Genomic DNA, 26155 nt, shown 5'->3' with positions numbered 1-26155 from the left:
GGGATAAAATCAGCATTGAACTAGGCTTTTCATAGAAGAAACAAGGAGTAAGATAGGGATGCTACTTTAAACCACCATAACAAGATTAAAATAAAATAGGTTAAAGTGACCGGATACTGTACAAGACTAATCATCTAGTGTTTGTTGGGTGTTGGGGTGGCCATTAAGGATGTGGCAGAGGCAGATCAATGAATATTATTTTATCTTTCAATAAACCTTAGAGGCTGTTTAAAAAACCTGAGTACCGCCACTTAGTGACTTCAAGACAAAGGGTAGAGACAGGCACTTCTCTGAACAGAGAATCGTTAATAGCGGGGTACTCTAGGGATTAGTTCTGGGATTGGTTTTATTTAATGATTTCAGAAATAATCTGGAAAAGGAATTTCACAGTGAAATTTGCAAGTTGGTAGATGACACTAAGCTGTTTCACAGAGTAAAATGACAGGCTGATGAGGATAAACTACTGTAGGAAGGTCCCTGAAAGCTGGATGAATGGATAGAAAAATGACAGATAAGATTAAGCACAGAAAAATGTAAGGTAATGCATTTGGGTGGGTGGGTGGGGATAACACAAACTGCGCTTTTAAGAGAATCAGTTTCTAGCCAGGAAAAGGATTTTGAAATGACTCTCTACTATTCCCTGAAGACATCAGTCCAGTATTTTGCTATAGTTAAAAAGGCCTACAAAATACTGGGCATCCTCTGGATTGGAAAGGGTAAAACAAAAGTGGTTAACAGAGAATGCAAAGTCAGTATAAGTGAGGAGGTGATAAAGACAGCATATAAGTATACTCACTGCTTTTAACCTGGATGGGACGAACTCTCCTAGGCTAATGAACTGAACCAGCAGATCTAATCACTGAGTTTCTGTTGTTAATCTTAGAGATTGAGAGTGGTGCCATAGGACTGGAGAAGGGCAATTGTCTTGCTTTTTCAAAGGGGGAAAAGAATAGAGTCTGTAAACAAGGGTAGTAAGATTGACTTCAATTCCTGGCAAAATTATACAATGCTTTAAAAATCTTGGATAGGTTTTATGTTGACATTTTGGTTGGCTTCCAGCAGGTAATGCAGTCCCTCAGATGTTAGTGCCCACCTTCCTTTGCCTTTATTCTTTTATATATATAAGCAGTTCAAAAGGAGGTATTCTTAAGAGTGATAACACTGAGACTTCTAGTGCCAAGATGGAGTGAGGAAGAAACCCTCTGAAACCCTCCCAAATTTCCTCTCCAAGCAACTTGAAAACTGCCTCAGAATTTTTCTAGGTGTAGGGAAACAGCTTACCAGGCCAGCAGGAAAGGTCTATCTCACTGGGGTGGGATGGGAGGGAGGTTCAAGAGCAGCAGCAGCAGCCAGCCTCACAGCAGGGGGCCTATAACAAGACTGCAAGCCTGGGGCAATCCAACAGCAAGGCCCTGCACTCCTGCAAGCCAGCAGCCCCCTGACAAGTGAGTAGTCTATTTAATATAGCAAGGCCCTACCCCGGAGAGCCCACCCTCAGCACAAGCCATCAGCAAGGCCTTGACTACATTGCTGAAAAGTAGTGAAGCCCTGTCCTGTGGCTGGCCAACAGCACTTTGGGCCTACCAGCAGAGAAACCTTGTTTCCATAGCAAACCAGCAACAGGGTCCTACCCTTTGGGCAGATCAGCGACAAAGATACTCCTCCAGGGCTTGCTAGCAGAGAGGCCCTATCTCTGTAGCAGTCTAGCAGCAAGGTCCCCAACAGCTAAACCCCATATCCAGGGGAGGCCAACAGGGAGGTTCCACCCCCCAATACAAGCCAGAAGGGAAGCCTACTCTCCAGAGAAAGCAAGCATCTAAGCCCTGAAAACCAGCAGGAAATCCAGAGCCCCAGCACAAAAAGCTTGGGACAGTGTAGGACCAGAGCCCAATTCTTACATAAAAAAACACCAAGTCACAAAAAAGGGCAGGAAAAATGAGCAAAAAACAACAAAGAAAGAGCTTGATTATAGAAAGTTACTATGGTGATAAGGATGATCAAGGCATAAACTTTGAAGAGGACAGTAGCGTCACAATGGCTACATTTGAAGCTTCAAAGAAAAATGTAATTTTGTCTCAGGCCCCAAAAGAATTCCTGGAAGAGCTTAAAAAGGATTTAAAAAAGCAAATTAGAGAAATAGAAGAAAAATTGGGAAAATAGATGAGAGTTATGTAAGAGAATCATGAAAAAAGAGTCAATAGCATGAGAAGAGCAAGAATTGGTCAAATGGAAAAGGAAGTACAAAAGCTCACTGAAGAAAGCAATTCCTTAAAAATTGGAATTGAACACGTGGAAACTAATGACTCTCTGACACATCAAAATGTGATAAAACAAAATTTTAAAACTTAAAATAATTGAAGAAAATGTGAAATTTCTCATTAGAAAAACAACTGACCTAGAAAATAGATCTAGGAGAGATAATTTAAGAATTATTGGACTACCTGAAAGCCTTAATTAAAAAAAAAAAAAGCCTGGACAACATTTTCAAGAAATTTTCAAAGAAAACTACTCTCATATATTAGAACCAGCAGCAACATGGAAATTGAAAGAATCCACTGATCACCTAAAAGAGATCTCAAAATGAAAACTCCCAGGAACCAGCCAAGTTACAGACCAAGGAGAAAGAATTTCAAGTAGTCAAAAAGAAACAATTCAAATATTATGGAACTACAGTCAGGATTACACAGGATTTGACAGCTTCCACATTAAAGAACTGGAGGGCATAGAATTTGATATAATGGGAGGCAAAGGAGTAAGAATTATAAGCAAGAATCATGTATCCAGCAAAATTGAATATAATCTTTCAGGGGAAAAAAATGGATATTTAACAAAATAGAGAACTTTTAAGCATTTCTAATTAAAAGACTTGAGCTGATTAAAAAATTTGACCTCCAAATACAAGACTCAAGGGAGACATAAAAAGGTAAAAAAGAGACAAGAAAGAGAAAAAAAAAGAAACTCAGTAAGGTTAAAATGTTTATATTTCTATATAGCAAGATAATATTTGTAATTCAACAACTTTATTACTATGAAAGCAGTTAGAAGGAGTATATGTAGAGAGTGGGTGTGTTTATAAGGTGACATTGATGGGATGATACCCCCAAAAACAAAATAAAGGGGTAAGAAAGAAAAGTGCACTGGAAGAAGGAGGAGTGAGGAGAATGAATGGGGTAAATTACCCCACATAAAAGAGCTATTATAATGGAAGGGAAGATGCAGGGGTGGTGGGGGTTAGGGGGCAAAACTTAAAACTTACTAAAAGTTGGCTCAAAGAGGGAATAACATACACACACAGTTGGATATAGAAATCTGTCTTACCCTTTAAGGAAGTAGAAAAGGATAGGGATAATAGAAGGGGGGACAGGAGACTCATAAAAGGGAGGGTATATTGGGGAAGGTGGTGAGCAGAAGTAAAACATTTGTGAGGAGGGAAAAGGTGGGTGGTAAGAGAAAGAGGGGGATAAATAAGCAAAAATAGCATGGAAGGAAATCCACAGTTAGTTATCATAACTATAAATGTGAATGGGTTGAACTCTCCCATAAAACAGAAGCAGGTAGCAGAATGGATTAAAAACCAGAATCCTACATTATGTTGTTTACAAGAAACACATTTGAAACAGAGAGATACAAACAACTTAAAGGTAAGGGACTAGAGCAGAATCTATTGTGCTTCATGTGAAGCAAAGAAAGCGGGGTTAACAATCATGATTTCAGAGAAAGCAAAAGCAAAAATAGATTTAATTAAGAGATAAAGAAGGAAATTATATCTTGCTGAAAGGTACTATAGACAATGAAGTCATATAAATACTATATATATATATATATATATACATATATATATACACACACACACGCACACATACTATATATAAAATATATACCACATATACGATATTATATACCATATATACACAACACTATATATTATATATACAGACAATACTATATACTCTATACATGTATATGTATGTGTGTGTGTGTGTGTGTGTATCCAATAGTATAGTATCTAAATTTTTGAGTTACAGGAGGAAATAGATAAGGAAAACTATACTAGTGGGAGACTTCAACTTTCCTCTCTCAGAACTAGATAAATCTAACAAAAACATAAATAATAAAGAGGTTCAGCAGGTGAATAAAATTCTGGATATGTTATGATAACTCTGGAGAAAATTTAATGGGGATAGAAAAGAATATGCCTTTTTCTCAACAGTACATAGCACGTACACAAAAATTGACCATGTATCAGGACATTAAAAACCTCACAACCAAATGTAGAATAGCAGAAATAGTAATTGCATCCATTTCAGATCATAATGTGATAAAAATTACATTCAATAATGGACAATGGAAAGAGATTAAAAATTAATCAGAAATTTAAAAATCCCAAAAAATAAGTGGGCCAAAGAACAAATCATAGAAATAATGGATAATTTCATCATAGAAAATGACAACGAGACAGCATACCAAAATTTATGGGATATAGCCAGAGTGGTACTTAGGGGAAAATTTAAATCTCTAATTGCTTACATCAGTAAACTAGAGAAAAAGTAGATCAGTGAATTGGACATGCAACTAAAAAAATAGAATAGAAAAAGAACAAAGGAAAAATCCCTAATTAAACACCAAATTGGAAATCCTGAAAATCAAAAGAGAGATTAATAACATTGAAAGTAAGAAAGCCATTGAACTAATAAATAAAACTAGAAGCCTGTTTTATGAAAAATTTAATAATAGATAAACCACTGACTAATTTAATTTAAAAAGGGAAAGAAGTGGGGCAGCTAGATGGCGCAGTGGTTAAAGCACCAGCCCTGGATTCAGGAATACCTGAGTTCAAATCCGGCCTCAGACACTTAACACTTACTAGCTGTGTGACCCTGGGCAAGTCACTTAACCCCCATTGCTCTGCAAAAAAAAAAAAAAAAGGGAAAGAAGAAAAACATTACTAGCATCAAAAATGAAAGAGGTGATTGCCAATGAAGAGGAAATTAAGACAATTTTTAGCAGCTATTTTGCCCAATTATATGCCAATAAATTGACAATCTAAATGAAATGGATGAAAATATGCAAAAATACAAGTTACCCAGATTAACAGGAGAAGAACAAGTCATTAATGGACTTCTTAAGAAAAAAATCCTCAGGACCAGATGGATTCACAAGTGAATTTTACCCTATATTTTACCCTACATTTAAAGAACAGTCCCAATACTATAAACTATTAGGGAAAATAGGTGAAGGAAGGAGTCCTACCAAATTCCTTTTATGAGAAAAATATGGTGTGGATACCCAAACAAGGAAGAGCCAAAAAAGAGAAAGAAAAAAATTGTAAATAAAATACTAGCAAAGAGATTACAACAATATATCACAAGGATCATAGACTATTACTAGGTAGGATTTATACCAGGAATGCAGGGTTGGTTCAATATTAAGAAAATTATCAGCATAACTGGCTATATCAATAATAAAACCAACATAAATCAATTGATGCAGAAAAAGTCTGAAAAAATACAACACCCATTCCTGTTAAAAACACTAGAGAGCATAGGAATAAATGGAGTTATTTTATAATGATAAGTAATATTTATGTAAAACTATCAGCAAACATTACCTTTAATGGGGTAAGCTAGAAACCTTCCCAGTACAATCAGGGGTGAGTAAGCATTCCCATTATCAACTATATTATTTAATATTGTATGAGAAATGTTGACTATAGCAATGAGAAGAAAAAGAAATTAATGGAATTAGAATAGGCAATAAAGAAACAAAACTATCACTCTTTTCAGATGATATACTCAGAAAATCCTAGAGAATCAACTAAAAACTACTTAAAATCATTAACAACTTTAGCAGAATTGCATAGTACAAGATAAATCCACATAAATCATCAGCATTTCTATATATTAACAACAAAGTCCAGCAGGAAGACATAGAAAGAGAAATTCCATTTCAAATAACCGCAGACAATGTAAAATACTTGCGAGTTTCCCTGCCAAGACAAACCCAGGAATTATACGAACACAACTATAAAACTCTTTTCACACAAAGTCAGATCCAAACAATTGGAAAAATATTAATTACTCATGGGTAGGCCAAGCCAATATAATAAAAATGACAGTTCTACCTAAGTTAATCTATTTATTCAGTGCAATACCAATCAAACTGTAAAAAATCATAGGGGTGGAAAAAATAATAAAATTCATCTAGAAGAACCAAAGCTCAAGGACATCAAGGGAATCAATGAAAAAATGAAAAAGAAGGTGGTCTAGCAGTACCAGATCTGAAACTATTATAAAGCAATAATTATGAAAACAATCTCATACTGGCTAAGAAATAGAGCATTGGATCAATGGAATAGATTAGGTACAAATTACATTATAGTGGGGACACCTAGGTGGCGTAGTGGATAAAGCACCAACCCTGGATTCAGGAAGACCTGAGTTCAAATCCGGCCTCAGACACTAGGCACACTTACTAGCTGTGTGACTCTGGGCAAGTCATTTAACCCTTATTGCCCCACAAAACAAACCACAAAAAAGCCCAAAACAAATTACATTATAGTAAATGACCACAGTAATTTAGTATATGATGATCTCCAAGATCCAGGCTTTTGGAATAAAAACTCATTATTTGACAAAAACTGCTGGGAAAGAGTATGGCAGAAACTAGGTGTAGGCCAACATCTCACATCGTATACCAAGATAAGGTATCATAATTCACACATAAAGGGTGAAACCATAAACAAATTAAGAGAACATGAAATAGTTTATCTGTCAGATTTATGGATAAGTGAAGAATCTAGGATCAAAGCAGATATAGAAAGCATTACAAAATGTAAAAAAAAATTGATTATATAAAATTAAAATGTTTTTGCATAAACAAAACCAATGCAACCAAGATTATAAGGAAAGCAGAAAACTGGGGGGAAATTTTGCAAGAAGTATCTCTGATAAAGGCTTCATTTCCCAAATATATAGAGAACTGATTAAAAATTATAAAAATACAAGTCATTCTCCAGTTGATAAATGGTCAGAGGATATGAGCAGGCAGTTTTCCGACAAAGAAATTAAAACTATTGTCATATAAAAATGCTTTAAATCACTATTGATCAGAGAAATGTAGAGTAAAACAACTCCAACGTATCACCTCACACCTATCATAATGGCAAATATAACAAAAATGGAAAATATTGGATGTTGGAGGGGATGTGGGAAAGCTGGGACACTAATCCACTATTGGTAGAGTTGTGAAAAGATCCCAACATTCTGGAGAGCAATTTGGAACTATGCGCAAAGGGCTATAGAATTGTGCATACCCTTTGATCCAGCAGTACCTGCTAGGCTTATATCCCAAAGACATCCCCCAAAAGAGAAAAAGACCTATTTGTACAAAAAATATTTCTAGCAGCTCTTTTTGTGGTGGCTAAGAATTGGAAATCAAAGGAATGCCCATCAATTGAGGAATGGCTATACAAGCTGTGGTATATGATGGTGAATATTATTGTGCCATAAGAAATGACAAACAGGATGACTTCAGAAAGGCCTGGAAAGACATGTATGAAATGATGTATAGTGAAGTGAGCAGAACCAAGAGAACATTGTGCACAGAGGTAGCAATATTGTTTGATGAAGAACTGTGAACGACCTGACTTTTTTCAACAGTACAATGATCTAAAACAATCCCAAAGGACTATTGATGAAACATATTATCCATCTTCAAAGAAAGAACTGTTTGATGGAACAGACTAAATTAAAGCATTCATTTTTTTCTTTTAATCAAGTTTTCTTGTACAAAATGACAAATATGGTAATACTTTGCATAATCATACATGTATATCCCATATCTGATTGCTTACTGCTTTAGGGAAGGAGTAAGGGAGGGAGGGAAAGAGGGATAAAAATTGGAATCCAAAACTATGAATAAAAATGTTTATTACATTAAAAAGTTCAAATATAAAAAAACCCAGAAAAGAACCTATTTATGCAAAAATATTTATAGCAGTTCTCTTTGTAGTGGCTTAGAATTAGAAATCAAAGGGATGCTCATCAATTGGGGGATGGCTCAACAAGCTGTGGTATAGGATTGTAATGGAATATTATTGTGTATAGGAAATGACAAACAGGATGATTTCAGAAAAACCTGGAAAGACTTATACTGATGCATAGTGAAGTGAAGAGAACCAGAACATTGTACACAGTAATGGCAATATGTTTGATAAAGAACTATGAATGATCCAAGACAATCCCAAAGGACTAATGATAAAATGATTATCTGCCTGCAGAGAAAGAACTGATTTTGATTGAATAGAGACTGAAGCAAGCTATTTTTCACTTACTTTCATTCTTTTATTCTTCTTGTACAAAATGACTAACATGGAAATGTTTTACATAATTGTACATGTATAACCTACACTGCCTCAGCGAGGGGGGAGGGAGGTAGGGAGAAATAGAATTTTATAACCCATACGTGTTTTTTTTTTTTAATGGTTCAGTCAGCATCCATACTCCACAGTTCTTTTTTTTATTCTTTTTCTTTTTTTTCTGGAGTTGGAGAGCCTTTTCCATCATGAGTCCTTTGGAACTTTCTTGTACCATTGGATTGGTGAGAAGAATCTAGTCTATCATAGTTGATCAACACACAATGTTGATGATACTGTGTACAATGTTCTTCTGGTTCTGCTCATCTCACTCATCATCAGTTCATGCAAGTCCTTCCAGGTTTCTCTGAACCCCTCCTGCTCATCATTTCTTAAAGCACAATAGAATTCCATTACATTCACATACCACAACTTGTTCAGCCATTCCCTAATTGATGGGCATCCCCTCAATTTCCAATTCCTTGCCACCACAAAAAGAGCAGCTATAAATATTTTTGTACATGTGGGTCCTTTTCCTTTTTTTATGATCTCTTTGGGAAAAAGACCCAAAAGTGGTATTGCTGGGTCAAGGGGTATGCACAGCTTTGTAGCCCTTTGGGCATAATTCTGAATTGCTCTCCAGAGTGGTTGGATCAGTTCACAGTTCCACCAACAGTGCATTAGTGTATAACCCATAACTTTAAATAAAAATGTTAAAAAATTAAATTTTTTAAAAAAGAGTGATAATACCATAGAGGGATGGAGATTATAGGAGGAGAACAGATCACAAAGGATGAACATAGGCGTGCATTCCTTTTTACCTCATTGTTTCACATGCAACACACAGTTGGTGTCTTGTAAGTGGAAGGACTGATTTAAGCGGGAGAAGGGAAGAGGAAGGAAATAAGCTTTTATATGATCCCTACTATGTGTCAGGCAATGTACTAAGCACTTTTTTTTTACCAATTATTTTATCTTTATAACAACCCTGGGAAGTATTTGCTATTATTATTCCTATTTTACTGTTGAGGAAACTGAGGCAGAGAGGTTAAGCCACTTGCCTAGGTTCACATAGCTAGTAACTATCTTAGGCTAGATTTGAACTTAAGTTTTCCTGACTCTAGGCCCAGTACTCTCCACTATGCTACCACCTGCCCTCAAGGGCCCAGAGCCGCCAGCGGTTCAATTTTATATATAGTTTTAAGACAAATACCTGATATGGAATTAACAGGCTACTATCCTTTCACCAGGCAAAAGGGTGGAGTGGGCCACTGGAATGAAGAGCTAGGAGTCAGTGAACTTACCTCTCTCTACCTGTGCCCTAGCTAGCACGCAGCAGGAGTTGAGAACCACCATTACTATGCTGTACATGCTTCTTAAGGGCTGACGTTGAACTGTTCATACCGGGTTTCACTGGGTCACAATGTATATGTCTTCCCTGAAAGAATATAAGATCCTTTAGAGTAGAGATGAATTCATTTTTGCCTTTGATTTCCCCATTGCCCTCAGATGGAGCCTGGCACATAGTAGGTACTTAATAAATGTTAATTGGGTGAAATGCCTTCCTATAAAAAGTTAAACAGAACCACTAAGATGAATGATTGTATCTGGCAGTACATCATTTTGTATCTTTACACAGAATTCCTTCTTTAGCCCAAAATTTGTAGAACCAATGAGATCAGTAAAGTCATTGGTTTTCCTAATTCATCAGAGTGAAAGTGCTGAATGTTGACTCTTTTTCTCACTCTCTTCTTTCCTTTTTCCCTCCCTCCCTCCCTCTTCTCTATTCCTCCCACCCTTCCATCCCTCCCTCCCTCTTTTTTCCCATTTTTCCCTCTTTCTCTCTCCCTTCTTTCTCTGTCATCTGTTCCTGCCTTCTTACTACCCTGCTTTCCATCCTCCATTGTAGTATGCACCAGAGATAGGTTTTCATCATTTCTATGGCTTATTCTGTACCCAATCAGTTGGAAACAGACATCATCCATAAACAAGGAAATCCATAGAATATGGTTTTCTTTATCAAACGCCTGTGGTCTGAGGAGAGCAAGCATAGCTATTGCTGCTTCAGCCTCTCCAGTAGACAAGTCATTAAGCCACAGCAGACCCTCACTTTATTCTTAATTCATTGGGGCTCTAGATCACACATCTGAAGCTGGGAGGACCTCAGACGTCATCTACTCCAGTCCCTTTTATATAGAAGGAAACTAGCCCAAAGAGGTTAAATAACTTTCACAAGGTCATAAAGGTATTATGTGACAGAACCAGGATCAGGACTCAGGTCCCATGAGTCCATGTTTAATTTTCCATGATACACACATTGCCCCTGATAATTGCAGGAAATATTTTTAAGTCCTTTTAAAAATATGTATGTCCTTTAAAACTTCACTAAAACATATATATTTTTTCCCCTGGAAATTCCTTGATTAATTCTACTCTGATCAGAAAGGTTTTTCATTTCTAAATCCTTTTATCCATTCTGTCTAAACTCATTCATAAGCTACTTGTTTCTGAATGGGGGTTGTAAGATTGTAAGACCCCAAAGTGTTAGGGACTCATTCTTTTGTATCTTTGGGACTTATGATTTTGCATTTTTGCAGTGGTTGCTCTATGGGTACTGATGAGTGCTTCCCAGCAACCTTGGATAAAGTCATTTGTCCTTTGTCCAAAATAAGAGTATCAGAGATTAATCCTACCTACCTCCTAGAGGCATTGTTTCAAGAGAAAACAGACCAGAAATAGTCAACTGACAATGTGAAAGGGATTATATGAAAACCTAATCTTCATGATTTTTCTTAAGAATATTTTTGGGAAAAGTACAAGCTTTTTTTTTTGGGGGGGGGGCATACAAATTAGGCCATTTGTTGCCCCTATGTAATCAATTCAATTCAAGGATCATCATTGGGAATTTAGGTAGTGCATACTTTCAGCAAGCTAGAATATAGAATCACAACATTTGAATTTGAATTTGCTACCCTAAGCAAATCACTTCAGCTCTCTAGGCCTCATTGTCTTCATCTGCAAAATGAAGGGGTTGGTCTAGGTGACTTCTAAGGTTCTTTCCAGCTTTAAAACCCCCACTGTGGTGGCACAGTGGATAGGGTGGTGGGCCTAAGGTCAGGAAGACTCTTCTTCAGGAGTTCAAATCTGGCCTCAGACATTTACTAGCTATATAACCCTGGGGAAGCCACTTAACCCTGTCAGTTTGCCATATGTAAAATGAGCTGGAGAAAGAAATGGCAAACCACTACAGTATCTCTCTGCTAAGAAAACCCCAAATAAGGACACGACTGAAAAACAGCTCAACAAGTGTGACAAGCGCCATTCTAGGTCTGGGAAAACCAAAATCAGCCCTTGTCTTCCTGGAGCTTATCATTCTTGATTTGTATTATTCTTATATTCCTAAAATTTTTCCCTAAACACTTTTTGAATCCAAAATGAGGATCTAATCGAGACATTCTGACTCATGAGCCACATACCAAAAGGATTAAGAGATAGGCTTCAGATTTAGTGCTGCCAAGGCTCAGAGTGCAAGATTCATGGTTCTTGTTGCAGCCTTAATAAAGAAGCTTTGATTCTTGAGACTGCTGACTATATGGTATGGGGCTAAAGTAATTAGTCAGCTTTATAATGGAATTGGGAAGAAACCAGTCTTTTCTGAAATCTAAAATGAGATGTGTAACAGTATGTCTGCTGAAAAAGGAACCTTACCTAGAATATACGATTCTTGGCCATATTTGGGCATTCTTTGTAGTCTCTAACTTAAGAATGTTAGGAAAGTTGTTTTGTTTTGTTTTTTAATGGAAATCAGAATGGAAACCAGACCTTACCAAGAAATCTTTGTTAATTCATACTGTACTCACAATGGACATTTTCTTTTCACCATTTTCTTCCCCTTTTCAGGATTAATACTATCTATTCTCTGCTATTTAATCCTCAATGAAATTGGGGCCCCTTTTCACCTTCATACCACACTTCCTCACCTGTGGACTAGGGCAGAGGCTTCATTAAGAGAGGGGCCAGAAGCCGGTGAGGAGTCTGGTTGCAGGCTCTTGAGGGTGAGGAATTGGAGTTGGCTCTAGGGGTTGTAGGATAGGTAGATGATTCAAAGGGGTCCCTGGGGGAAGGTGGGTGTAGCAGCAGACTGTATCTTGTAAATGTAAGCATGAAGTTAACTGCTTCACCAGGTACCTGGTGGTGTGGTGGGTAAATGGCATGGAGTCAGGAAAATCTGAGTTCAAATGTGGCCATAGATATTTCCTAGCTGTGTGAATATGGACAAGTCATTTAACTTCTATATGCCTCAATTTCCTCAACTGCAAAATAGAGATATGATAGTGTGTAATTTAAGATTCTAAATGTGGATTCTAATCTGTTCCCCCAGTTTGGGGGAAACTGACTAAAAATCACTGATAAAACAAGTTTAGGTTTTTAAGGGTTTATTGGAAAATAGAAAGAAAAAGATTGAGAACAGAATTCTAACAGCCTGGCATTCCTATCTTTCCTCAAATTTCCTGTGAAGTCCTCTGCCGCTGCCACCATCAAGTCAGGAAGCCAAAAAGGGCCAGCGCTCTCTGCGCAGGCTCCCTTTCCTCCTTCCTGTCTCCTCCCAGACCATAGGAGTCTCCTCAAGTTGATTGGCTGGTAGCCTTGATAGACAGCACCCATGAGCAAACATCATTTCCTGACACCAAGGAAAAGCCACAATGCCTCTGAGGCATTTTCCTCATGGTGGAGCTTTTCCACAGCAAGTCTCTAGTAGGTGGCGTCATTCCAATCATTACAATAGCACCGACCTCCTAGGATTATTGTGGAGATCAAATGAGATAATATTTGTTTAAAAAAAGTGTTTAGCACAGTGCCTGGAACATAGTAGGCACTATATAAATGCTTATTCCTTCCTCATTCTGACCTTTTTTTTTTTTTTTTGGCTTCCTCTGGGAAGCAGGTCATGTTTCCCTTTCCATTTCTGCCAATTGTTCATTCTGATCAGTTTTTCTCCCTCCTTAATTCATACTGTGAAGTTGTGTAACTTCTTGCCAACCCCTTATACTTGAAGCAAAGGACCCATTTCTTTTGAAGTTTTGTCATGTTCCCCTCCCCCTCTCCTTCACCCAAACAGTGGGGAAACTCAGACGAATAAGGCTCATTTTAATTTTCATTATTTTCTCAATTATAACTCATAGAAAAAAAATCAAAGGTATTCTTTATGTGTTAGTGGTAGGTCTTTGGGTATGTAGGAAGCTCAAATTCTTTTCACCCACATTTCTGGGGATGAGAGTGGTAAAGAGATAATGGAGTACTGGATTTAGGATTAGGAGAAACTAAGGTTTATGTCCTGACTGATACTTTGTAGAGTCAATCTGTGGATCCTTTAGATTGATGCTTTGTTTTCTGTATTCTTATGTTCTGGGCAGTATTCTTGTATTATATCACGTAGTATGGTATTCAGTTTTTTTCCCACTTGTCATGCTCTTCTGCGTTGCTTTATGCTTAACTTGTCTCTCCCCAACTTGTCTTCACAATCAAAGTGCTTTACTTATATAGAGATCATTTGTTCTTTTAATGTCATGACTTTTTTTTTCTTTTCTTCTTGCAGATTGTCCTTCAGTTCAGTATATTTGTATTCTCAATTATTTGTTCCTTTTTTTACTTTTTTTTGGAGAGACTTGCCACCGTGCATTCTGAGTTCATCTCTTTTGCTAATGATTTCTGCTATTCAGGTCATTAATCCTGTTTGTTTCCTTTTAACTTCTTTCAAGATTTTGGTTTTTCTTTTGAGCCATTCTCAAATATGGTCCTGTGGTTCCATGTTTCCTTAGAATCCACAGTGTTCTTGAGTTCATCAGATATTGGTTTTATTGGTAATATATGTCAGTGATAACAATAGCTGGCATTTACATAGTGCTGTAGAGTTTTTAAAGCACTTTACATATGCCATTTCATTTGAATAATAATGTTTAACTCACAATTGTGATCCAAGTACAAGAGGTATTATTTTATGGATGTCGAAACTGAGGTTCAGAGAAGTTTATGATTCAATAATCACATAGCTGACAAATGTAAGAGACAGAATTTGAACACTGATCTTCCTGAAACTGAATTCTATTCACCATGGCATTCTGTATCTGTGATATGGCTGATTTAATATGCACTCCTAGCCTTTGTAATTGCTATACACTAGAACATCTGTCTTCAGAAGACTCTGGGAGATAGATTTGGTTATTGGCGGCAATACTCATGTTGCTATTCTTTTCTTGAAAATAACCTCTATACATACTGCCTAGAAAGAGCTATTAGCCATTCCACTCCCTGCTCCCTGCCCCCCCCCTTTTGGCTTTCTAATACCTTCTCAATAATAGTAAAGGTACTATCTGTTACATGATTCCTAGGAGTTTTTCCCCTTAAGATGCTGAAATAAAGCTCAAATTCAATTAAAAAAAAGAGTGTATTTCCAAATGCTGTAGGAAAGAAAGTAATTCCACCATGGTGTTCCATTTCCAGAAAACTAGTGATTCCATGATACAAGTAGCAGATGTGACTTTACATAAAATTTGTTTCTAAAGAAGATACATTTGGGCTGTAGATCTAAAAGAGAACTATTGATTCATAGGACCTTTAAGAGCTCCTAGTCTAAGCAGTTACTGCTTATTTCAAAGGCAAGAGGATAGGGCAGCTAGGTGGAGCAGTGGATAAAGCACCCACCTTGGAGTCAGGAGGACCTGAGTTCAAATCCCAGGCCTCAGACACTTGACACTTACTAGCTTTGTGACCCTGGGCAAGTCACTTAACCCCAATTGCCTCCCCCCCCCCAAAAAAAAGATAAAGTTAAGGAGTTTATTTCATAGGCAATGAGGAGCCTCAAAGGCAAGAGGACTATTTGAAGGAAAATTAAAGTAAGAACTAGCCCTGATCTAATGTTGAGATGTACACACATGCATGAGGAAGGCTTTCATTTCTATAATGCATACTTTGCTTGGAAAACTTGTAGTTTTTTTGAAAAAAACAATGAATTTGGAGTCAGAGGACCTTGGTTTGATACCTGGACTTGTCACTTATGACTTTGGCAAGTTGGTTAACCTTTTTGGCTTTTAGTCTCTTCATCTATAAAATGTAAGATTTGGAGTGGTATAATTTAAATTCCCTTTTAGCTCTAAATCTAAATCTGTGATCCTATGACATTTGTCATACTGTTCTTAGAAAAGTAGGGTTCCAGGATGGTGGAATAAAGGCAGGGATTTGCCTGATCTCTCCCAAATTCTCCATGAAGCAACTTTAAAATAATGCCTCAAAACAAATTCTGTATTGGCAGAATCAACAGGCCAAGGCAGTTTGGAATGTTGGTAGGAGAGGAGTGTCTCACTGGGATGAAAGTAGACCTCAGTGCAGAGCAGGCTGTGTCCCAGAAAGCTAGCAGCAAGCCTTGGGGGTGACTGAATTGGCAGTTGCTGCTTCCACAGCTCTCATCCCACAGACAATAAGGGTGTCAGATAGAAGGAGATTACTGTTTACCCTTTATTGACATTGGGTGCAGGACTGTCTGTTGCATTGCCTATACAAAATTCCAGGTAGCAGTCCCAGGGGAAGGAGAAGTTCTAGTACACCAGAGCCTGTGGCCATGAGGGAGTGGGGACCCTGGTCACAGTTCTAGGGAGGAAAAGAGCACTTGTGGTCACTCATAGATTAAAGCACAGGGCAGGAGAACAATGACTACACCTTTCCTCTACCACATTTGAAGAACCGAAAACTTACAGATCCTCAGAACTAGCTCTGAAAATAGCAGCATAAAAAACCTGAGGTGTGGAACATTTCCTCTTCTAACCCAGGAGAAGAATCCAACTTTAACATAATGTTAAAAGTTAAGAAATAGGCTGGAAAAATGAGCAAACAACAACAAAAAAGAACCTGATCATAGAAAGTTTTTATGGTACTAGGGAAGATCAGAACACAAACTTAAAAGAGTTTGTCAAAAAAAAATGTCCAGAAACTCCATGCAAAGCCACAGAGAAGAATTTGAATTGGTCTCAGGCACAAAAAGAACTCTTGGAAGAACTTTTAAAAGATTTTATTTTATAAATTTTACTTTTCCCCAGTTACATGTAAAACATTTTTTAACATTAGTTTTTAAAACTCTGCGTTCCATATTCCTTGCGTTCCTCCCTTCTCACCCCACCCCGAATTGGGAAGGCAAGCAATTCTATATAGATTATACATGTGTAGTCATGCAAAACATATTCATATTAGTCATGTTTTGAAAGAAAACATAGACAAAAAAACCTCAAGAAAAAAAAAGTTTTTAAAAAGTATGCTTCAATCTGTATTCAGACACCATCTATTCGTTCTCTGGGAATGGATAGTATTTTTCATCATAAGTCCTTCACGTTCTGAGAGCATTCTGCTCATTATTTCCATCATAATCACATACCACTATTTGTTCAGCCATTCCCCAGTTGATGGGCATCTCTTCAATTTCTAATTCTTTGCCACCAGAAAAGAGCTGCTATAAATATTTTTGTACATATATGGAAATTTCCCTTTTTTTAAAATCTCTTTTTGGATGTAGACCTAGTAATGGTTATATATAGATTTATTGCCCTTTGGGATTAGTTCCAAATTACAGAACGGTTGAGTCAGTTTACAACTTCACCAACAGTGCATTAATGTTTCATTTCCCCCATACCTCCTCCAGTATTTATCATTTTCCTCTTCTGTCCTATTAGCCAGTATAATAGGTATGAGGTAATACCTCAGAATTGTTTGGATTTGCATCTCTCCAATCAATAGTGAATTAGAACATTTTTTTCATATGGTTATAGATAGCTTTGATTACTTCATCTGAAAACTGTTCGTATGTTTTGATCATTTATCATTTGGGGAATGGCTCTTATTTTTTTATAATTTTGACTTAGTTCTCTATATGTTTGAGAAATAAGACCTTTATCGGAGAAACTTGCTTCAATTTTTTTTTTCACCATTACTATTGCAAACTGTATTTCCCTCCGTCCTGTCCCCACCCTGTTTATTATGATCTCTCCTTTCACCTTGTCCTTTCTCAAAAGTGTTTTGCTAAAAATAAAAAAGTGTTTTGCTTCTGACTACCCCCTCCCCCAATCTACCCTCCCTTCTAAACCCCCCAACCCATCCCCTTCCCCTCCTTCTTTCCTACAGGGGAAGATAGAGTTATATACCCAACTGAGTTTGTATGTTATTCCCTCTTTGAGCCAATTCTGATGAAAATAAGGTTCACTCACTCCTCCTTACCTCCCCAATCTTTCCCTTCACTGTAAAAGCTTTTTCTTGCAAGAATACGGAACTAAAATTTTCTAAAATGAATGTTAAAATTGTTTTTACATGTAATTAGAAAAATATTTAAATTTTATAAAAAGTAAGGTGCAATTTCCTTTTGCACCAATATATCAAAAGGCCTGTGACACAATTGGTGTGGATAGTCTTTCCACTGACACACACTACATTTTAATAAACATCTGTATGAGTTATTATGGTAAAAAAAATCACCGTGTAGAAAACCTTCTGGCTAGTTTAATCTGGTCTGTTGCTGGGTTATACCTGAAGCTTTCCTCAGTTTGATGGAGGCTGCCCAAGCTTTCACTTTACAGTAGTTTTCATGAACTGAGGGTCACCTCCACCCATGGAGAGGCATTGGATTTTAGAAGTTCAACTTCTCTAGACCCAAAGACACTTACAAAATTGTTTGAAAAAGCTGATGTCCAAAGGTAGAAATAGAGAAAGACCCCCATCTAGCCTGTGGTTCTTGCCTAAAATGAATCTGTTTGACATTAGTTTATATTTTTTTTGTGGCACACATGGTCTTCTCTGCAATCATTGTGTTATAAGTTGAATGAAGTTGTTCTTTGGGTAATATCCATTGACTGCCCCTATGATTGTAAGAGGAGTTGGAAGAGAAGCATGATTTCATATTTAATTGTTGATAAACAATTTGACAGTTGTATAAAGGTACATCTCTATACACTAACAATATGCTAAGGGCATTTTGTATACTGTCCTACATGGTCAACAAGGTGCCATTTAGTGTTGAAACAGACTTTTAAAAAATGTAGATGTGGGAAAACTGGGAAATTAATGCATTGTTGGTGGAGTTGTGAACTGATCCAATTATTCTGGAGAGCAATTTGCAACTATGCCCAAAGGGCTATAAAATTTACATACCTTTTGATCTAGCAATAACACAGCTAGGTCTATAACCCAAAAACATAAAGAAAGGGGAAAGGACCTATTTTTCCAAAAATATTTATAGCAGCTTTTTTTGGTGGTGACTAAGAATTGTAAATCAAAGGGATGCCCATCAACTGGGAGAATGCCCAAATAAGCTGTAGTATATGTGATGGAATATTATGCTATAAGAAATGACAAGCAGGATGATTTCAGAAAAACCTGGACTTACATGAGTTGATGCTGAGTGATGAGAACAGAACCAGGAGAACATTGTACACAAGTAATAGCAATATTGTTCGATAAAGAACTGGGAATGATTTAGCTATACTCAGCAAAACAATGATCCAAGACAATCCCAAAGGGCTAAGGATGAAGCATACTATCTCTCTCCAGAGAAAAAACTGATATTGTTTGAATACAGACCAAAGCATGCTATTTTTTTACTTTCTTTTTTTCATTCTTTTTCTTTTTCTTTGAGTCTTCTTTTTTTCAGGGGGGAGGGCAATGAGGGTTAAGTGACTTGCTCAAGGTCATACAGCTAGTATTTGAATCTTCTTGTACAAAATGACTAATATGGAAATGTTTTACATGATTGTACATTTAATCTATATCTGATTGCTTACTTTCTCAGAATTTGGAACTCAGATTTTTAAAAAATGTTAAAAATTGTTTTAACATGTAATCAGGGGGAAATTATATATATATAAATATAAAATAGAACAGCTTATAGTAAGTGCTTTATAAATGCTTGTTAATTTATCAGAGCTCTTTGAATAAAGGCATGTTTATAATGCATAGCTGTAATAGAGACATAAGTCATTTTTCATCCAGGGATAAATTTGAACATGGAAATATTATATCCAGGACAGTCTCCAAAGTACCTTTGGATAAGTGTGTTTCACACTGTAAAACCGATTCATCAGTTACTTCAATAAAAGTCCTCTAGCTTCATACTTTCCTCTTCCCTTTCTTATACCCATATTAATTTCTAAGCCATTTTCTCAGCATGCTTTTCTCCATAGTTTTTCAAAGAACCTGTTTTATTTCTTGGTCTTTTATTTTAAAGTATGCACACAAATATTTACAATCCCAGTAGCACTTCTCAAATGAGTCCTTTTGCTCTTCAGCACCAAATTGCCTGGAGCAAAAATGGAGAAAACAAATTTGAGCAAAAGAGATATACTTATAAAGTTGATAGCTGCATGTAGACTTTTTATTGTTGCTTCTTCCATGTTTGGGTCCCATGGCAGTATTGTTTTTTTCCTGTTGGTTTAGAAAATAATTGTGAAATCAGTCATTGTCTTGATTCTTTAAGGTGGCAGTAGCAGTGGGCAAGAGGTCCACTTTTGTTTTAAGAGACAGTGAAACTGCACCTTAACATGCATTTGACCAACAGGTGATGAAATTCTATTCAACAAGAGGGCCCCCAAGAATTCTGAGAACTCTGCTCAATGCTTTCCTCAAGTTTACTGGGATTGCTATAGACCATCTATTTTATATATTATGGTCTGATTCTCCCAATCCAATACAACATTCTCTAATACCAGATGATCCAGGTAATGTCAATCTAAAAATAAAAGCATTTAATTAAGATGTAAAAACTAAGTGACAAGTAAGAAATCAAGAAGTAGAATCATTGTGTGCTATCCATAAACAAGTAAGTGCATCATTCCCTTATATTTCCTAATGCTGTAGATGAGGAAATTGTCCATTATTCCCCCTCTTTTCTCCAGCATGTTCTCAGTGGCCAGCATGGAGATCTAGTTGTTATTGTTTCTCTTCCTCCTCTTCTCCCCCCCCCCCCCATTCTATTAGTAGTTGAGAAAGATTAACTGATACAGAAAAAAAGTTTAGTCAGGAATGAAAAGTTCCAAATGGAACTTTGGCCATCAACAGAGAATAGGTTACAAGCTCCCCCAGGATATTAAGGGGAGTCATCACTATCAGAGTAAGAAATATACATTGTATATACCAAGACACTGTGGATACCAAGTTTGGACAAATCACTCCAATTCTAAACCATCACATTGCTTGGAGGTAGAACTTGGTGTCTCCATTCACTGAAGCCCAGCTCCAAGGACAGGGGTGGACACTGCTGGGGTATGTTGTGCAGAAAAGGAACTGCTAATGGCTGTCATTCACAGAAGAAACTGACAAAAAGGAATTTCAAATGTTTTTTCCATCTGATTTTATGTTCAAATGCACTTAAAAAACGAACAAGCCCAGAGACTTTTCTGTAGAGATACAAATATAAGTATTAGGAAATCCGGTTATATAAAATATACCACATTTAAGCTGGGGTAGATAATATTTATTTTTTTGGTAACATACATTAAGTGGCACTAATTACACAGTAACTCTAAGGTCACTAATATGAAACCACACAACCAGCTTTACCACAGCTGCATGGAGACTTGCCCTTTCTGGTTGGTCCCATTTTCAAACAATTGAATAATACCCCAGAGCTCCACCAATTAAAACCTTAAAAGAGGTCCTGCTCCGAAGTGACTAGCATTTACTCCCCAGGGAGCCTTGCAGTTCACAGCAACGGGATGTGTTAGGTATAAAAGTATTTAAAGCCCAATTCACAAAAGTGATGATTTTTTTTTCTCTTTATAGAAAAAAGAAGTTAAGAAATCCCTTGAATTAGTGCTAGATGTGCTGGTTGGGGAAATGAGAAAGGTTAAAAGTAATGTTCAGAGGGACCCTTGTGCACACAGATATGCTGGACTCAGATTGTCATTAAACAGTTATGGTTGGCTTCTAAATACTGGTAGCAAGATGATTTCCAATCTGTAAATCTTTTAAAGCAAATTGCAGGTAAATGGAAAAGGCCAGTAATTACACACTAAGATTAATAAACAGCATTTCAAAAATTAACCCAGTGAGGGCTGTGCTTTCCACGTGTTCAGAACATAAGGCACTTGGATCTTTTCTTTCTGTGGGCTTGCAAAGCCGCTCTTGCAGCCATTTCAAAAACCTCCCTCACACCCTCTTTGGTCTTTGCGGAACACTCTATATATCCAAAGGCGCCAATCCGATTTGCCATATCTCTGCCGTCTTCAGTTTTCACTGGCTCCAGCTTCCTTTTGGCCAGCTCCAGTTTGGTGGCCTCATCATTTCGAAGATCCTTTTTGTTCCCAACCACGATAATGGGTATGCTGGGACAGAAATGCTTCACTTCTGGGAACCACTTGTCTTGGATGTTTTCCAAACTATCAGGGTTATTGATGGAAAAACACATAAGTATAACATTGGTATCTGGATAGGAAAGAGGTCTAAGGCGATCATAATCTTCTTGACCAGCTGCGTCCCACAAAGCCAATTCCACCTGTTTTCCATCCACTTCAATATCTGCTACATAATTTTCAAACACGGTGGGCAAATACTCTTCAGGAAATTGGTCTTTGCTAAATACAAGCAGCAAGCACGTCTTTCCACATGCACCATCACCAACTATAAACAACTTTTTCCGGATGGTGGACATAGCTCAAGTGGTTCTCGAGTCCCTCCTGAGCCGGACAAGCTGCTCCGCGAGTCCTGCGTCTTCTAGGATTCTGGCAGTTTTTACTCAAGAAACCGGCGGGCAGGAGGGCGGGGAGCAGGAACGGGAGCGCGAGTGCAGGCGGGCGGCGGGGCAGTGGTGGAAGTGAGGGCTAACTACGGAGTAAGCTAGAATGAATGTGTTGAAGCCTCTCAGCTTACTTGGTTCTAAAGTCATAAAGATTCCACTAGGACTCTTTCGTTCAAGTAGCTCAATACAGCACCACTCCATACACTCGCGTCTTCTTGCTCTACGTTGTTGTTTGTTCTTCATTCTCGAAGAGGACTATGACATCGGGGTGACATCATGACTTGCACTGAATTGGAGTTAAGTTGACCTGTGCAAGGTCAACACCCCCTCTCTTTCCTCCAGAGCCATCTGGGTCTAGTGGCAAGATATAGATCAGGATGACAGGAGATGGCCCTGGATGTTTGAGGCAATTGGGATTAAGTGACTTGCCCAGGGTCACACAACTAATAAGTGTCTGAGGTGAGATTTGAACTCAGATCTTCCCAACCTCAGGGCCAGTGTTCTATCCGCTGCACCACCCAGCTGCCCACTTTCTCTATACTCTGACTATATAGCCTACAACTTACCTGCATCACAGTAGGTCAGAAACATCCCAAGACTCTCAGTCATCTCTCTTCACCTTTCCACAACCATCACTTTCTTTTCTTTTTCTTTTTTTCATCCCTCAGGCTCCCTCTCTTTTTTCCTTCTCCTGAGCTCATGACAATTAACATAATCCTTGATTTCACGCCTAAGGTTCACCTTGGTATCCAACATTTTATAACCTTCCCCAGTGAATTGAGCCTTTCCTACTTTATCACTATGGGCCTGAAGCTGTGCTGGAGTGCTCCCATTAAGGACAGCCCTCCCTTATTTGATATAATTAGAAACTATAAATTTCAAAAAAGTGCCCAGTGAGATAGATTTTGGAAAAAAAAATACTATCACCAGGTGCTGTTGGTAATTGTGGCAATGGAAATGGTTTTTCCAGGTTTTTTCTTCTATTTGCTTTTGTGCACTCATAGCATTAACTAATGATTATTTCACTTCTGAATGCATATTCTGCCAAAACTCTCAGTAGCACATCACTTATTGAATAATAATGCTACACACATATAGGGCAGGTAGATACTGCACAAGTCTGCCTTCCTTGACAAACCTAAGTGTAACCGATACATCATTCTGTTTAATCTACTTTCAGAAAAAACCTGGAATTCCTCTCTCTATTTTTATATTAAAAACACATTGTTCTACTAGGAATCCCAGTACTGAAATGATTTCTTTTTGAATGAATGGGGGAGTGCAAATTGTCAGGAGTTTACTTTTGATTATGGTTTTAATAGAGAATCTGTTCAACTGTATTCCAAAAAAAGGTCAATGAATAGTGACCTCTTGCAGCAACTTTTGAAAAATTATTTCAGGAAAAGAGACCAGTTCATCCAAGTAAAGGGAGCTTGGGAGGGGCTAGGAATTTTTTACATTGAACTATTCATGTTAGGTCACACTCATTCCCTTGGAGCTGCTCTAAGATTAATATGGCCCGAATATCTTTATTCCTTACAAACCACTGCTGCTTCTCTTCCCATGACTATGTAGTTTCTCTCTCTCTCTCTCTCTCTCTCTCTCTCTCTCTCTCTCTCTCTCTCCCCCCCACTCTCCCTCCCCCTCTTCCTCTCCTCCTCCTCTCTCTCCCTTTCACACTCCCTCTCCCTCCCAATAGTGCAATGTAAGTGCTTTCATACTTTGAAGAGCAATTTTCCAGTTTTTTAAACCACTGATTGAAGAAAGAGGCTTCACATTTTCTTTTAGATTCAGGAATGACAAAACCAAGTAAATTGACAGAGTATTCTAATCAGTGGCACCCATTGTAGCAGTTATTCTTGAAGTAGGACACTCATTTTCCAGCTTTGTAATTTTGGGTGAGGTGCAGCTGCAGTGACTGACATCAAGTTCTCTGCTTGGGCTTATAACTGGTCTCCTTTGAACTAACCCTGGAGGACTGGCTACCCTGGTCCATCCTACTGCTTATATTTGACTACAAAAGAGAATACAATGGTTGTAACAGCTTGTGAGCTGAGAGGACATGATTTTTAAAAATAATTAAAAAAAAACCACAAACCCAACCCTGTCCATGACAAAGCAGTTTTATTTTGTACAAACTGTAGAGTGAGGAAGCCAGTTCTCTTCCCCCCTTTTCACCAGTGGCACTGGCTAAGTTGTCAATCAGCATCAGGCCAGCCAGCCATAGTTTTAATTGCTTGTTAGACTGTCATTGGCTGGCCTGATGCTGGTTGACAACTCCCTTCGGCTGCTTTAGCACACTAGCAATTTGAAAGTGCTGCTGCTCTGTAAATGGTGCTACTGAATCTTAGACTGCAGTTTTGCTTCCTATCATATAAGTAAAGGTGAGAGTAGGGATGGGACAGAGTCACCAAATTCCCTTTTGTGGTTATAGCTCTGTCTCAGCTTTTATCTCTCTCAAACATATTTAGTCCTGCTCGAAGTACCCTTTTACTCTAAAATTTGAAGAACTGCTCAAGGAAGAAAAAATTAGAAGACCTAAATTCCAGTGAACTCACTGTAGATTTTGGGGTAAATCTGGATAAGTCAAGTCAGCAAACATTTATTAAGCATCTACTGTTTGCAGGCACAGTGCTAAGCCCTTGGATACTTACAAAAATCAGTCCCTGCTCTCATCAGAATGTATACTCTGATGGGGAAAATAATATGCGAACAGCTATTATCTACAAATAATTTATGTATAGGCTGTTAAACATACTCTCAGAGGGTTGAGGAAGATTGGTTAAAAGTCTTCTTGGAATTTAATTCAGACTTGAAGGAAGCTAGGGAAACCAGGAGGTGGAGATGAGGAGAGAAAGAGGGAGATCTGGGCATGGAAGACAGCTCCCCAGAATGCCCAGGTTGGAGATAGAGTGTCATGTTTGAGGGAAAGCAGGGATGTCACTGGATTGCAGAGGATCTGGCTGTGGTAGTGGGAGCAGAGGAAGAGAGTATAAAATGTAAGAAGACCGGAAACATAGGAAGGAACTAGGTGATAAAAGCATTTAACAGCCTGGAGGCAATATTGAGCCACTGGAATTGATTGAATTGGGGTTTGAGGGGGTCACATGGTCAAATTTGATCTTTAGGGAGATTGATTTGACAGCTGAGTGGAAGATGGAACCGAATGGTGAGAGACTTGAGGCAGGGAGACCAACCAGCAAGTTATAGCAAGAGTCCACACATGGGTTGATAAGAGCCAGCCCCAGGGTGGTGGCAGTGTTAGAGGAAAGATGTTATAAAGGCAGAAGTGACAGGACTTGTCACTTGCTTAGATTTGTGGGGCAAGAGAGGGTGAGCAGTCAAGGATACCACCTAATTTGTTAATCTGGTGTACTGGGAGGACGGTGGTATCCCCTGGGGGAATGGAGAAGGTAGGAAGAAAGGAAGATTTGAAGGGGAAAGAGAAATGAGTTCAGTTTTATGAGGAATTTTAAAAAAGGCAACATGGTACTATGGATAGAGGACTGGCCTAAGGATCGAAAAGGTCTGGGTTCATGTCCTGCCACAGACTGGTTGTATGACCCTAGGCAAGTCACTTAATCTCAAAATTTCTCCAGGCAACCCTTTGAGACTCTGGGTATCCTCACTGTGAGTTCCCTCTATCAGTAAAATCGAAGGTCTGTTTTTTTTTTTTTTTTTTTTTAAAGGACAACATTTTAGAGTTTGAAGGGATTGAAGGGCTTATCTAATATTAACTCTGTTTCTCATCTCCATCATACCTCAGCTTGCCTTCCTTTGGATGTGTTTTTAGCCTGCTGATATTCTCTTCTAAAGTGTGTTGGTCATAACTGAGTTCTGGATTGTACACACATCTGACCAGGGAATAGTACAGCAGGACATCTATTTTATTCTGGCAGTATTTCTCTTAATGCAACTTAAGGCTCAGTTATATTTTTATAGGATGTGATTACACACTGTTGACTCATTGGACCTGCAGTCCACTGAAACCCCTAGGTCTTTGTCACAGGAGCTATCTTATCTCCATTTTCCCCATC

The 26155-nt window shown here is 38.0% G+C and overlaps 2 protein-coding genes across 2 annotated transcripts in view; one reads left to right on the top strand and one right to left on the bottom strand.

Moving 5' to 3' along the window:
* NUBPL (nucleotide binding protein like) overlaps window positions 1–26155 on the top strand; it is a 340415-nt gene that overhangs the window by 91306 nt on the left and 222954 nt on the right. The gene's annotated exons all lie outside the window — the stretch shown is intronic.
* On the bottom strand, window positions 21453–22031 carry LOC122738162 (transforming protein RhoA-like). Its single transcript, XM_043980230.1, has one exon. The coding sequence runs from the start codon at window positions 22029–22031 to the stop codon at window positions 21453–21455; it is 579 nt and encodes a 192-aa protein (XP_043836165.1).

Source organism: Dromiciops gliroides, chromosome 2 (assembly GCF_019393635.1).
Source record: "Dromiciops gliroides isolate mDroGli1 chromosome 2, mDroGli1.pri, whole genome shotgun sequence".
NCBI classification, from domain to species: domain Eukaryota; kingdom Metazoa; phylum Chordata; class Mammalia; order Microbiotheria; family Microbiotheriidae; genus Dromiciops; species Dromiciops gliroides.
This window is presented reverse-complemented; position numbering and strand designations above follow the sequence as displayed.

What these genes read in the sequence shown, in the direction of transcription:
- LOC122738162 (XM_043980230.1), bottom strand. Translation starts at nt 22,031, where the DNA reads ATGTCCACCATCCGGAAAAAGTTGTTTATAGTTGGTGATGGTGCATGT.